At 39.8% G+C, this 12,809-nt stretch overlaps 1 protein-coding gene across 1 annotated transcript; it reads right to left on the bottom strand.

The window, feature by feature from the left end:
- Positions 1–298: 298 nt before the first annotated feature.
- On the bottom strand, positions 299–11,247 carry LOC146796215 (cathelicidin-1-like). The gene is made up of 4 exons (XM_085628721.1): positions 10,961–11,247; positions 10,544–10,648; positions 6,469–6,552; positions 299–4,330 (listed from the first exon to the last, which is right to left on the bottom strand). Exons 1-4 carry the CDS (start codon positions 11,192–11,194, stop codon positions 4,187–4,189), a joined length of 567 nt encoding a protein of 188 aa, XP_085484847.1. The 5' UTR covers positions 11,195–11,247; the 3' UTR covers positions 299–4,186.
- Positions 11,248–12,809: the final 1,562 nt, after the last annotated feature.

Here is a 12,809-nt window from a genome sequence, read left to right as displayed (position 1 = left end):
ACATTTAATTTACTTATAAGTCCCTAGTACAGTGGTACTACAGGTACTTTTTATACCTGTAAATTAAATGCTACTAGTGAGCCTTCAGCATATTTTGTGCCACCCACTAAAGTAGCTCTTTGAAGCATGCCTCAGCTGGGCCAGCTGGGCAGCTTTTTGAAAGTTTAAATATCTTTGTTTGCTCAAAGATACAATGAGGTGCAATATTAATCATTATCATTATAAAAAATAAAGTGAGTCCACTGAAATAAGTATGGGAAAAATTAAAATATTTGGTACAAAAACGAGCACCATGTTATTGAAACAATTAGAAAATGTGAAGTTTATTTGTAAAAGTGGAGAGGAAAGAAAAGACAAGAGGAGAAGAAAATGGAAAAAGATTAAAGAATATTGTGACATGTAGATGGTAATCATAATTTTGAGATGCAATATCATTAACGTACAGCTTTTACAAAATGGTTCTAAGAAACAACCTGAAAGGATAAAATAAGTATTGCAAACTATGTATCTAAGCTGTATAGAGATTTCAATGGAAGCTCTTTGACAGATAATTAGTAACAGTTAGCCACAATTGTTCATGCTTAATAGCTAGTAAAGGTGTAGTCAAACTGTATGTATTTAGCCTATGACTGTGTCACATTAGATTCCACTATTGATGGATATCAATAATATCCTTTCATTTAAAGTTAAGGCAACAGTTATTAGGGTGTCAACCAACTTTACAATGTAATATTTTGAGACCAGATACCATATACCCCTCCCAAGAATATCTTTTGCATAGAGAAAGGTAAGAAGATTATTGTGAAAGTATCAATCTTAACCCATACAGACTTCCAAAAATCTATTTCTTTAGGGCGATTAAAAACATATGCATAAAAAACCTTCAAAACAATTACATCTCTAGCATGTCTGTTGTACAGCAAGTATACATTTAGATTTTTCAGGAACAAAGTACAATCCATTGTAAAAGAAGATCAAGGTTTGCTTTAAGATAGTCGAATGTGCAGAAGAATGGTAATTTCAACCAAGTCTACAGGTCTGCTTCCCACAAAGGTTCAACTTTAAATTTAGTTCTTGTAGAATCCAATAAACCAAGCAATTCCTATATATATTGGAACTGTACACTTAATCGTGTGAACCAATGAATTATTCATGTTTTGACTAAGATCCACTGGAGAGTGTGAAAAATCTTTAAACACTGAAAGTATTTTATCATGTAATAGTTGAAATTTGTTGATCTGTGAAGTAGGTAGATTACATCTGTAGGATATTTCAGAGAAGGGAAACAAGCTGTCTTTATACAATAATTGTGAAACTGTCATTAAGCCCTTATTGGCCAAATCATTCCATTAAGTACTCAACCCTTATGCGTGACCTAATCATTTTACCATAAGGTGCTAGAAATCAATTGACATGAGGTCAGATTGTTATATACCATATATGGTTTCAACAAATTACAAGCATGTGTTAAAGTAGATGACAACTAAAATTTAGGAGAAGACATATATATATAGCATATGGATCTATGTAAATGGGAAGATTAGTGAAAGTTCTAAGCCAGACTATAGTTTATCGGGTGTAGAAGAAGAAGATATTCCTTGAATTTTTCTAATGCTGAATGCTTTGTGATAAAAAGAAAAAATGGAGAAAAAAAACGTATTCATAAGTCTGGGACGTTTGAGTCTGTTAAGTGAAAAGCACACCTTTTTTTCCATTCCATAAAGTATCTAGAGAATGCTGTGAATTGGTGTAAAAAAATATTTTGAAATTTTAATTGACAACATCATAAGGAAAAGGTTTATAACAGGTAAAAGCATCATTTTAATTGTATTTAATCAACCCCACCAGATAAATATACAGAGGGGACAATTTCTGTGAATACGTAAGTCTTATTAATAAATCAGTGATATTTGCTTTATGAATGTCTCAAAGTGAACCACAGTACCAAATGCCTAATACTTTGATCTTGGAAGTAGTCTATGCTATATGGGAAAAGTGGTCTTTTACAAAATATTTATGATGGGGTACACACTGCTGATTTATTTATATTAAGTTTATACTCAGACACTTGAGAATAGGTATTAAGGGGCACATACATCAAGCATACATTTTGCAATTATAAACTAGCAATTTTTACCGGATCACTATTTTGGAATCGCAAGATGCAATGAATGTAGGAATCGCAAACAAATTTGCGATTCCTTAACATTAGTTAATGTGACTCCATTCATTCCTATGGGCCTACAGGCCCATAGGAATGAATGGATTTGCAGTCGCAAATTGTGATTACCAAATTGGTAATCGCAAATTGCGAATGCAAATCCAACGGTCCCCTGGGGCCTGAGGCCCCCATGAAGCAACACCCAAAAAAGGTAAGTGTGCACATGCAAAGCACACACATGCCCTAAGGGCATGTGTGTGCTACATGGTGCTTTGAAAAATTAATTTTTGTGCATTTTTCAAAGCATGCACAAATCACCATCAACTTCAAGTTGATGGTAATTGGCGTTTACTAAATGCACAGTTCGAATTTAGGAAAGGCTACATGCATTGCCTTTAAGGAATCGCAAATTGCGGATCCCTAAATACATTGGCAATTTAGGTAATCGCAAAAAATTGTGATTGCCTAAGTTGCGAATTACAAAAGGTACATGCATTGGAAAAGGTCTTTTTCCATTCACAAATGGCCTGATTATGCAAATCAGCTTGATGCATGTGCCCCTAAGTTCCTTAAAAAAAGCTGATATGTAGGATTCTGGGGATGGCAGAAACAATAAAATATCATCAGCATAAGCAGTGTTTATATGTTGACCTTTAATTTGAAGTCCAGTGAAGGTAGGAGAGAATTTGAGTTGAGTCAATAAAGGATCTAAAACCAAAATATAAAGAAGCTTTATAATGTACACCCATGCCTAGTACCTCATTGCAGAGGAAAATAGGGAGATTAAACATTGTTGGCGTATATAGAGGACATAGAGGCAGAGTATAATACAAATACTTCATCTATAAACTTAAGACCAAATCCATGCCAATGCAAAGTTTTCTGCAGGTATTGCCAATTAACCCTGTCAAATGCTTTTTCAGCATCAAAGATAAGGTTGCTAACTTACAATTTAGGAGTGTGATTTATGATGTTTCGAAATGTGTGAGAGTTATCTGATATATTTCATCTTTTAACAAAACATAACAATTGATTCAGGAAACAAGTCATGCTTTTTGACCTGCTTTTTCAGAAAATTATACACAAAGGCTTTATCCCCTCTGTTGTACTCCTCTTTCCTACTAATTTATTAATAATAGGTATTTCTGCTAGTAGAGACTCAGGTTCCTCTGAGCAAAACTAAACCCATGCTGGAAACACGGTCTAAGGTGCTGAGTGTACTTGTAGCTAGTTGTGGCAGTAACCAAAGGTTGGTTTCAGATTCTATGCAATAACTGTTGTGAATGGGTCATTTTGTACCTGGTGATTGACACAAAAGGTGATAACTGATGGAAAAGATGGGGTTGGTGGAAAAGCCATCAGAACAAGGTATAATCATCAGTCCCAACCAATCCCGAATTCTTGAACAAGCGTTCTTAACATGATCACAATGTTATTATTGTAATGTTCCAGACTACCACGAGAAGTGGGAAAGTATGGAATCAGTAATTTCTGTTTTCCCTGGTACTTGTTTCATGATACTTGAGATAAAGTCAAATTCTCTATCTGATTACAGATATAAGGGTAACCCAAGCTTTAAGAACACATGCTTCATTAGTCAAGGTACAGCCTTTTCCTCCTTGTACTTGAGCCCAGGTAGACACCCCGGCCATTGGGTGATTAAACAGGAAACAGTTAACAAATATCTATTCCCACAAGGTAAATATGTAATGAAATGTATCTTGAATTCTGATTAGGCTAAGGTCATTCTTTTGTTGTAGGGACCTAACAATAGTCAACTGGCCTGAAACAGAGAACACACCAGCAAACTTGCCAATACACCTCTGCATCCTGCATTTGGTGTCACCAGTACCATACTCCTGAGAGGATTTCATAGGTATTCGTAGCACTTTTCTGGTCTGAATATGATGTATCGTACATGGAATAATAATTGTGAAAGTGAATATGGCTGTGAAAGAAAGGGACTGCAAATTGGATTTGTCGTGCCTGTCAAGCAAAACACTTTATAGCCATTATCTGAGGTCCCTACACAAATATGAGTCCAGTGTTCCTGTGGGTGATGGGGTGCCTTCGGTTCACGATATTGGTGTGACTGTTGGGTCTCGGTCTGTAGTATGTTCTGTTGTGTCTCCTTCGGTAGCTCCAGCTGGACCTCCGAACACGAGAACTCTGCAAAAGAGAAAAACCTTTGTCAAGGCATCAAGATGAATACACCCACATACTCTTTGTCCTCGACAAGTTGTCCTTTGTCATAGTAAGGCCTATGCAATGTACCAATGGAAAAGCAATTCGCTGCCAGCAGCTCTAAGCACAAACTTTTACTCGAGAATAGGGTAGAAAAGACAAAGCCCAGAACTGTGCTACCAAAAGTCAAGACAGCGAAAAACAAGAATATAAAGTAGGAGTTACCCCTTACACCCCATCTTTATCTTTAGCTAGAACCGTCAACCGTGACAGGATGAATTAAAAATAAGGAAATAGAAAGATAAATTTAGAAACAATGTTTAAATATTTACCATAAACTTGAGGCAAAGTAACAGTAATCGTTATCAAGTGTTCTTTCTATAAACCCCTGGATTAGAGCAGTGCATATGGTTTCTGAGTGTGTGTATCTCAGACAATGCACAGGGATAAAACTGTCGAGGATGTCGTAAATTTATGAGGCACAGTGCTAAAAAAAGGCACTGTACTGTGAACTATGGGCAATGGAGCCCTGTAGAACTATGATTAAAAAGAATACATGACACCTATCCAAGAACGCAGATTCTTCATTGTTTCTTCACCTGTTGGATGCCCCAGTCGGCCGGTTACTTGTGATAAAAAATGGGTAACGTTTTTCGAATGGGTAACAGTAAAGTAAGTAAAATCTTTATTGTATGATTACCTAAAATCATTTCCAAAAACAATGTGAATTTCATCATAAAACAGGCATCGAATAAAAGATATAAAATAGTTAAAAACATTTATAGCTCAAATAAAATTAACAACGTCAAAGGGTGCTATCGGAGCTCGAGTCGCTCAAGGTTATTTAGTATGGCCAATGCAAAAAGTGGCATCAGGCAGAACCAAAAGCCACGGGTGTGTGGGTGTGCAGTATTATGTCATGCAGACATGCATAATTACATTATACATGAGTATGCATCGGAAGATTACAAGGATTACTACAGGGTTGTTTATAGGCCCCCAGTATTTTGCAACCAGGCCAGTCATACATGTATCTCAGAGGGACTCATGCCTGAAAGACAAGTAAGTAAGCCTTAAGTGGGTAACAGTGGTTTTGAATAAAGATGAACACTGACTTGAGAAGTAGGGTGAAATTTGCAACTGGCTTCAAGGGGAATGTGAACAAAGGTACAGGAGAAATTGAATCCTGCCTTCTCCAGACCTGGTCCTTTTTCAAACAAGTGAGTGCAAGGTAACTGCTCTGTACACCTGTGTGAAGCCATCTGTACCCCTGTGTAGCATTATCCCAGACCTGTTGGTTTTACTAAAATGCAAATAATATACTGACATATAGGGGCTTTTTGGCACCTCTCTTCATCCATTGGTCTGTTGTGGCATTCACATTTTGAGTCCACTACAGCATGTAGCCTAGTTCAGAAACTGATTAACTTAACTTTGAGAGGCTGCATTTTATCCTCTCACAATGAGCACATCCGCACACAAGCTAGTTCCCTTCAGTGCCAGTGCTTTTTGCTGTTATTTCACTGCATACCAGATTGTGTCTATTCGAAACTTCCTTCTTTCTTTCTTTCTTTCTTTCTTTCTTTCTTTCTTTCTTTCTTTCTTTCTTTCTTTCTTTCTTTCTTTCTTTCTTTCAAGCAAGGGGATTGCAGCCAATGCCAGACTGATTGATATTTTTAAATCTGTTTTAGCCAAAACCTTTTGAATTTACTACAATTATGTGTATAGCATAGATAGATATAGGGGTTTCAGCCTGAGTTCGTTAATTAGTCTGTGGTTGGTGTAATTTACATTTTTCTTCCTTCCACTCCAGCATGCATTAAGGAGCAATGTTTCAGCCCACTTCAGCCATTGGCTGACTTTAGTATAAGTTATGGCATGCTGTCCTTTTACATGGAACACATACACACACACAAAATCGTTTCCTACAGTGCCAGGGAGAACAAAACACTTTTCGGCCTGTAGCAAATGTTTTTATCAGATTGATGCCATTTGTACTTTGGAGAAATGCAGTAGTCTGTTCTCAAGCGGTTTATGTTTAATTACAAAAATTAGCAGAAACAACATACAAAAAAACCCTAGGAAATACACATGATCGCAAGTTATTAGAAGTGAATTCATACCTCAGTAACAGAGCTTTCACAAGTGATCACAATTGCATTTCTTTCTGGGTCCACGAGAAAGGCCGCTGAGCACACTTTTATTGCCTGCAAGCAAAAGTAACATAGCACTCAATGTCAGCATATAGTACCTGAATGGGCCAAAAATAGAGATATGGCTTGGATGGTGGAGGGGGACCTGATGTATTAAACATGTGATGGGGCATAACATGACACACTGCTCCAGATAACTGAACCATGCTTACTGCCAGGAATATCAAGTTCACTTCCGGAGGTATGTAGACAGGGACAATCGAAAAAAGACCACTGAGTCCATTTCTATGGCCTTGGAGTGAGACTAGTCTAATTTAAGCGGTAGGTATTTTTTCTTCATCTGTCAACATCTTAGCTACAAGAGAACTCAGTCTTTGGAAGCTCTAGAGAGAGGAGGTGTCGCCTATACAATATGATTTTAAATGTGGAATTAACAATTCTGACCTGCTTGCCTTGCTTCTGTACATTGTTACCAAGCGCAGCCGCTGCAGGTAAGAGCGGTGGGGATGGCTGGCGGGGGGATTTCGTAGAGAGACGACCACAAGGGACAATTAAATAAATAATTAATTTTCCCTCGTGGTCGTCTCTTGAAATCTCCACCAGCTGCCCCACCGCTCTTACCTGCAGCGGCCACGGCTGTTTGTTACTGTGTATGGTTGTGATCTCATGTGTTACTCTTGACCTGATCAACTTCTTCAGTGTGGACATTACCTCTGGAATCCTCTGAGCACGGACAGAGGAGGCTATTGTAGGATGTCGTATGGTGAATTGTGTTCGTCAAACATTTGCTCATTGGGGAAAACACAATGAACATGTGTTTTGTTCTCTGTTTTGTTCTCTTTAGAAGGGTAAAATCATGACCTTGTGCTGTACCCCTGTGAATAAAACCACACCTATTATAACTTCCTTCCCTATCGAGGATCACTCTCCACTCTCCTTCCCCGTTAAACCTCTCCCCTACTTCTCTTTTATACACCCTGCTCATTACTCCCCTTTATACGTTTGCCACTCTATAGTGTTCTGCTACTTTGTAGGGTACATTTTTAGTCTATACTTGATTACATACAGACATGAATTTCTCCTCAGATGGTGACATTCTCAGTAGACAGATACATGCATTTTCTGTGACTTACAGGCCTAAAGATGGAGGATACCAAACTGAAGCATGGAACACATTAGAATGAGATGATTAGAATAAGGTGAGGTTGTTGAACTTTCTGCTGATTACTCATGTGTATGCGGTGGCAGCAAATACAACTTTTAGGAATTGAAGAAGGACTCTGGTACTCCAGGGAGTAGACATATGACAAATGACCTATCATTTAAGACAGTATTAGTACTTGTAACTTGGCTTGGAAGCTAGTGTCTGGTGGGCATGGTATAGATGTCCTAAGTAGGTATGATGTTTCCTGTTGGCATGCGATTTGTGAAAATATGCTTCTTTGAAAACAGATGGGATCTGATGTGGAAGCTAGATGAGTTTTTTCCAGATTGTTGAACTGGTTAAAAAGTCTTTTAGCGCCAAATTGTTAAGCTCGAATTGGCTCTCACCTTTGCATTTTCTGCTGGAGATGGCACTGAATTCTGTCTTGGTGGTGCTAAGTGTCAGGTATGGTGCTAACATTCAGATCACAATGCATGAAAGTGGGGAATTTAGGTATTGGACTTGTCTCAGAGACAACACCTTGACATAAAGTTGTTTGTATTTGGAATATGGATGAGGAAAGACCCCTTGTTTGCCAAGTGGGACAACGAGGGACTCTTTATGGAAGAATAAGCTCATGGGATTTATAGGAGTGTGCCTTTGGCAGCCTCTCAAGCTACAGGAAAGTTACCTACATCGGCTGTCGCTATCAAAATATTGCTGTACAAGCCAGAAACAAATAACAAATTATTTATTTCAGATGCTTTAAATCCCCCAGCAAAAAACAACTATGTCATGACTGTTAAGCAGTAAAACGTGCTGTGTTTTTTTTCATTTTTCAAATAAAATCTTTAACAATATGGTCTTCACATCAAGCACATAATTACTGTTCTTTAGTTGGGGATGTACACCGCTTGGCTTTATTCTGAATCAGAACTTGCATGGCAGTGTGTTACGCTGAACGTGGTGACATCATCACCAGATAAGCTAAACCTCTGTCTGCCATTCTGGTCGATGTAGGAAAGTCCTACAGCAATACTTTTGGGCAGCTTTTTTAAAATTAATCTTCCACCAAAGTTACTAAAAAAAAGTTAAGCTTCATAGAAATGTAATTGTTAAATATCAGTGCCCTGAGATTAAGGAGTCCCTAATCATCTCGGGGTTGCTCTGTGGGCTGCCCCACTGCCCTCTTTTGATTGCTGCTTGTGTACAGCCGCTGGACAAAATGGACAACAAAGGCAGTGAAATACAGAGATGCGAGCTTAGCAGACAGCAGCATGCCTCTTTGTGGACGCTGCTTACCTCTTGGTCTGTCCCAAGCAAGATGATACAATCAGTGCATCAGAAACCATTACTGCTAAGAATCAGATAGTATTTACATGTGCAAGTAAACAGATAAAGAAAAAGATCCATGCAGTTATTAGTGTACTGAAAGTTCTACCGATTATTAAAAACAACATTAAATAACTCAGGATCTGGGCAGCACGCAATCTTGCAGATGCTTGTAAAAAAGAGGAGCTGAAAAAACAGAGGACTTATTGTGCACAAAATATATTGTGATTGGGGCAAAGCCCACTTTTACCTATAAAATCAGACATGTAATTTATGCTACAGTCAGAGACCTGCGATCATAATGGGTCAAGCTGATCAGGGAGCAATCCTTTAAGAGATTACTTTTGAAAGAAGATCCTTATAGATCCAGGGTTCGATACCACACAGCGACTTCATTGCACATTCCTCGACTGAAGCTGATTACATTGAGTGTGGGAAATCCTGAAAACTGAACTTTTCACAGAGGTATTTTACCTGCAAGCTATGGAAATATTTACAGGAGCTATTTTAGATGATATATAACTATAATGATTGTTTTCTCATGCAAGGTGATAATGCCTAGCTTTACACAGGTCTAGTCACAAGTTGTTCATTACCCCTCCATATATTTTCCTTCCTGCCCTCTATTAAAGGGGTGATGGACGTATATCTGCAGTCTATGGGTTGTAGCTCAGCAGATTGCCGCTAGTCCTGTTCCCCCCGCACTTCTGTATACCATACTGGAGGTCTCAATTATGACAGTGACTATGAACAGAGTCCTGCATCCTGGACCTATGATAATCAAGACACATGGGTCTTAGGACCTTTTTATGACTTTGGCAGTCTCAGAGCGGGACCACCACGCTGCTGTCCTGCTCCAAGACTGCCAAAGCCATTAAAGACCGCCGGCCAGAGTACAACTTATTTTTACTCTGGTAGGCGGTTCTTTGGTTGTCCCACTGTGGTTCCTTTGAAAAAGACACCACAATGAGGGCGTAAAAGGCAGTTCCTGCAGGGCATGTTCTGTCAAGTTAATGCCTTGCAGGAACTAGGGGTGCATGCACACAGGGGGGCATAACATGTGATTCCCTGCATGCACCCCATGGCCCAGAGGCGACAGGGGACCCTGTAGAGCCCCCTTTGTTTCCTCACCACCACGAAAAGTGTGGCAGTGAGGAAACTCCTAATATGCTTGGCGGTGCCACAGCAGCACCACCAGCATATTAGGGGCCTCAGACTGCTGCGGCGGCGCAAGGGTTCATGGATCCCTGGCGGTAGCAACGGTCCCATGGCGGTTCAACTGCCACACTCCTAATGTGGCGGGCGAACTGCCAGTCTGGCGGTCCGTGGTCCGCCACCACGGGTTCAGTGGTCCATTGGACCAACAAACTCATAATAAGGGCCTTTGAGACTTGGAGCAATGGTCTAAAAGCAGAGGTGACATGGTCGTATCTGCCCAATGAAAGGTAAAGACAAAGGCTGTTGCTATATGACATAAAGATATAGAGAGCTAACTTTAGGAATGCTCTAAACCCATGCATTCACAGAGGTAAACTTATGCACAGCACTGTGAAGCTCAGATTTACTTACCCCATCCTCTTGGAAGTTGCATTCTTCAATGGTTTTGTTATCTGTCTTCAGGCACTCGGTCTCCTTCACCATAAACTGCAGCTGTAGGGTGCTTGCAGGCTCATCCTTAGGGGGAATGAAATATAAAACAATGGTAGTATCAGAGCTGCTATTCTGCTTGAGAATAGACTCAAGTAGTGCATGCAAAAGGAGTTCAGCACCTCATTCCTTACACCTTTCAAGGTCACCTATGCTGATTTGGCAGAAAAGTGCAACTGCTACAATATTTAACAAACTCAAGGTATTATATATAGATGGAGGCAATTCACGGAGAAACAGCTTTGTAATTTCCTTAACTGAATAACTTTCTTATTTTCCAAATAAGCCCATTTAACAGCCAGACATCATTTGCTCCAATGCATTATAATAGGTACTCACCAAGTCATACTGGGGATCAACTTCTACAAGCTTAAAGATGTAGTCTTGGCTGGATCCCTTGTTGAAGAAGTCAACGGCGTCTTCAACGCGCCAGGAAACCTTGGGAGGTGGAGGGATGGCGGCTGCGGTAGCCACAGCGAGCACAGTGAAGAGTGTGAATAAGGCCTGCATCTTTGGTGTGCTCTGCTGAGGACAAAGCCTGGTGTGCCACCGGCACCCACAGAAGCCTCCCATTTTATCTGAGCTGGTGCTTCCCCTTCATTTCTGACTTGCGTCCAAGAATTAATGATAAACATGGCTGATACACAGTGCATCCTGAACTCTGATGAAAGTTTTTGTGCCTGTAACTTACAAGATTGCAACAAGAAGTGAGGAAATTATGTGACTTTGCACAAGACACAGAGGAGAACTTCGGGTTCTTTATAGTTTCTGTATTTGGTGCATTGAAAAAGATTAAAACACAATAACACTGAGATTAAGAATTGTTTTTTTCAGAAGGATCTTTGGCGGCCACCTGGCATGTCCCACATCGAGTGGTTTACGAAATATAGTAGGGACAGAGGATATTTTGTGAGAATGGTTAATTAAAAAGTGAACAGCCATTGTGTGGATTGTGGGTTTCCCACAGAGATTTTTCCTTTGTCCCCACTAACAAATTCATTCAATCACTTTGGGTCTTCCGTGTTCACTGTGTCACAACACTGATGCCTTCTGCCTTCCATTTTCACATGAGGAATGTCGGACATCGGTATCCAAACCTAGGGTCATATCAACAAGGGCTGGCGATATAATTATCGCCGCTTTAGCGTCCGTTTTTGGGTGAAAAGCGGCGATTATATTGCATTATTTACAAGGACACGCTATTGCGTGTTTCCTTGATTCAGCTCCCGATTAGTTCACGCCTCGCTTTGCATCTCTAATGAGATGCAAAGTAGGCATTCCCTGCAAAAACTAAGGGAAAATGATCGCTAACTGTCCTTCTCCGTATTTACAATACGGCCCAGGACACCCATAGCGATATAAAAAACAGCGCTAACCGCTGTTATCGCCGGTATTTTAAGTCTGCTATTTTTTATGACTACCCTATCTATGACATGGGAGGTGGATTCAGTGGCTGAATCCACATCTCCCTATCATCAAGATTTCTTCTATCGCTGTGGGAATATCACTAAATTAACAGCGATATTACGGCATAACGTCGCTTTTGATGTATAATTTATTGCCCTGGAGAAACGCGTTGTTGAGAATGCGTTATCCGGGCAATAAATTACAGCGATAGGCGGCGATAAATATAAAAGCGCTAAGCGCGCTGTGTGATATTTATCGCCGTCTGTTGCTGATATGCCCCTAATACCTTGTCGTAGCAGGACTGTAAGATTATTGGCTGTTAGCTGGCTATGACCTAATACATTACCTACACTGTTTTTGTCACTAGTTCCATTGACAACCCCTGCAACAACCACACCAACTTTTCCTATCACATGGTTACACTTAGGGGTCTATTTACTAAGATTTTACACCGTGTTTGAGTCACAAAAGTGACTCAAAATGACATTAAATCCTTTTCACCTATTTACTTTCCAGCTTAAAACCTGTTTTACCCTGGTTAATCACTTGAAAATAACACAACGCAGAGCATAGCGCTGCTTTGCCTTACTTAGCGCCAAGGGGCGTACCATGGATGGTGCATGGGCGTTCCCATGCAACCTCCCAAGGTTTCTCAAGCTAAGTCCTATTTACTTAAAAAAGTAGACAGGGTTTAACGTCAGAAAACAGCGCCCATTTCAGATATGCCCTATGAAGGAGAAATGCTTTTATTTCTCTTTTTTTTCCGGCCTTTGCATGTGTG

Source organism: Triturus cristatus, chromosome 10, assembly GCF_964204655.1.
Source record: "Triturus cristatus chromosome 10, aTriCri1.1, whole genome shotgun sequence".
Classification (NCBI taxonomy): domain Eukaryota; kingdom Metazoa; phylum Chordata; class Amphibia; order Caudata; family Salamandridae; genus Triturus; species Triturus cristatus.
This window is presented reverse-complemented; position numbering and strand designations above follow the sequence as displayed.

Excerpts from the sequence above, each read along its gene's own strand:
- LOC146796215 (XM_085628721.1), bottom strand. The coding sequence starts at position 11,194 with ATGGGAGGCTTCTGTGGGTGCCGGTGGCACACCAGGCTTTGTCCTCAG. Across the intron at positions 10,649-10,960 it reads TTGATCCCCAGTATGACTTG|GATGAGCCTGCAAGCACCCT; the intron begins GTGAGTACCTAT and ends ATTCCCCCTAAG. Across the intron at positions 4,331-6,468 it reads GTGAAAGCTCTGTTACTGAG|AGTTCTCGTGTTCGGAGGTC; the intron begins GTATGAATTCAC and ends TCTCTTTTGCAG.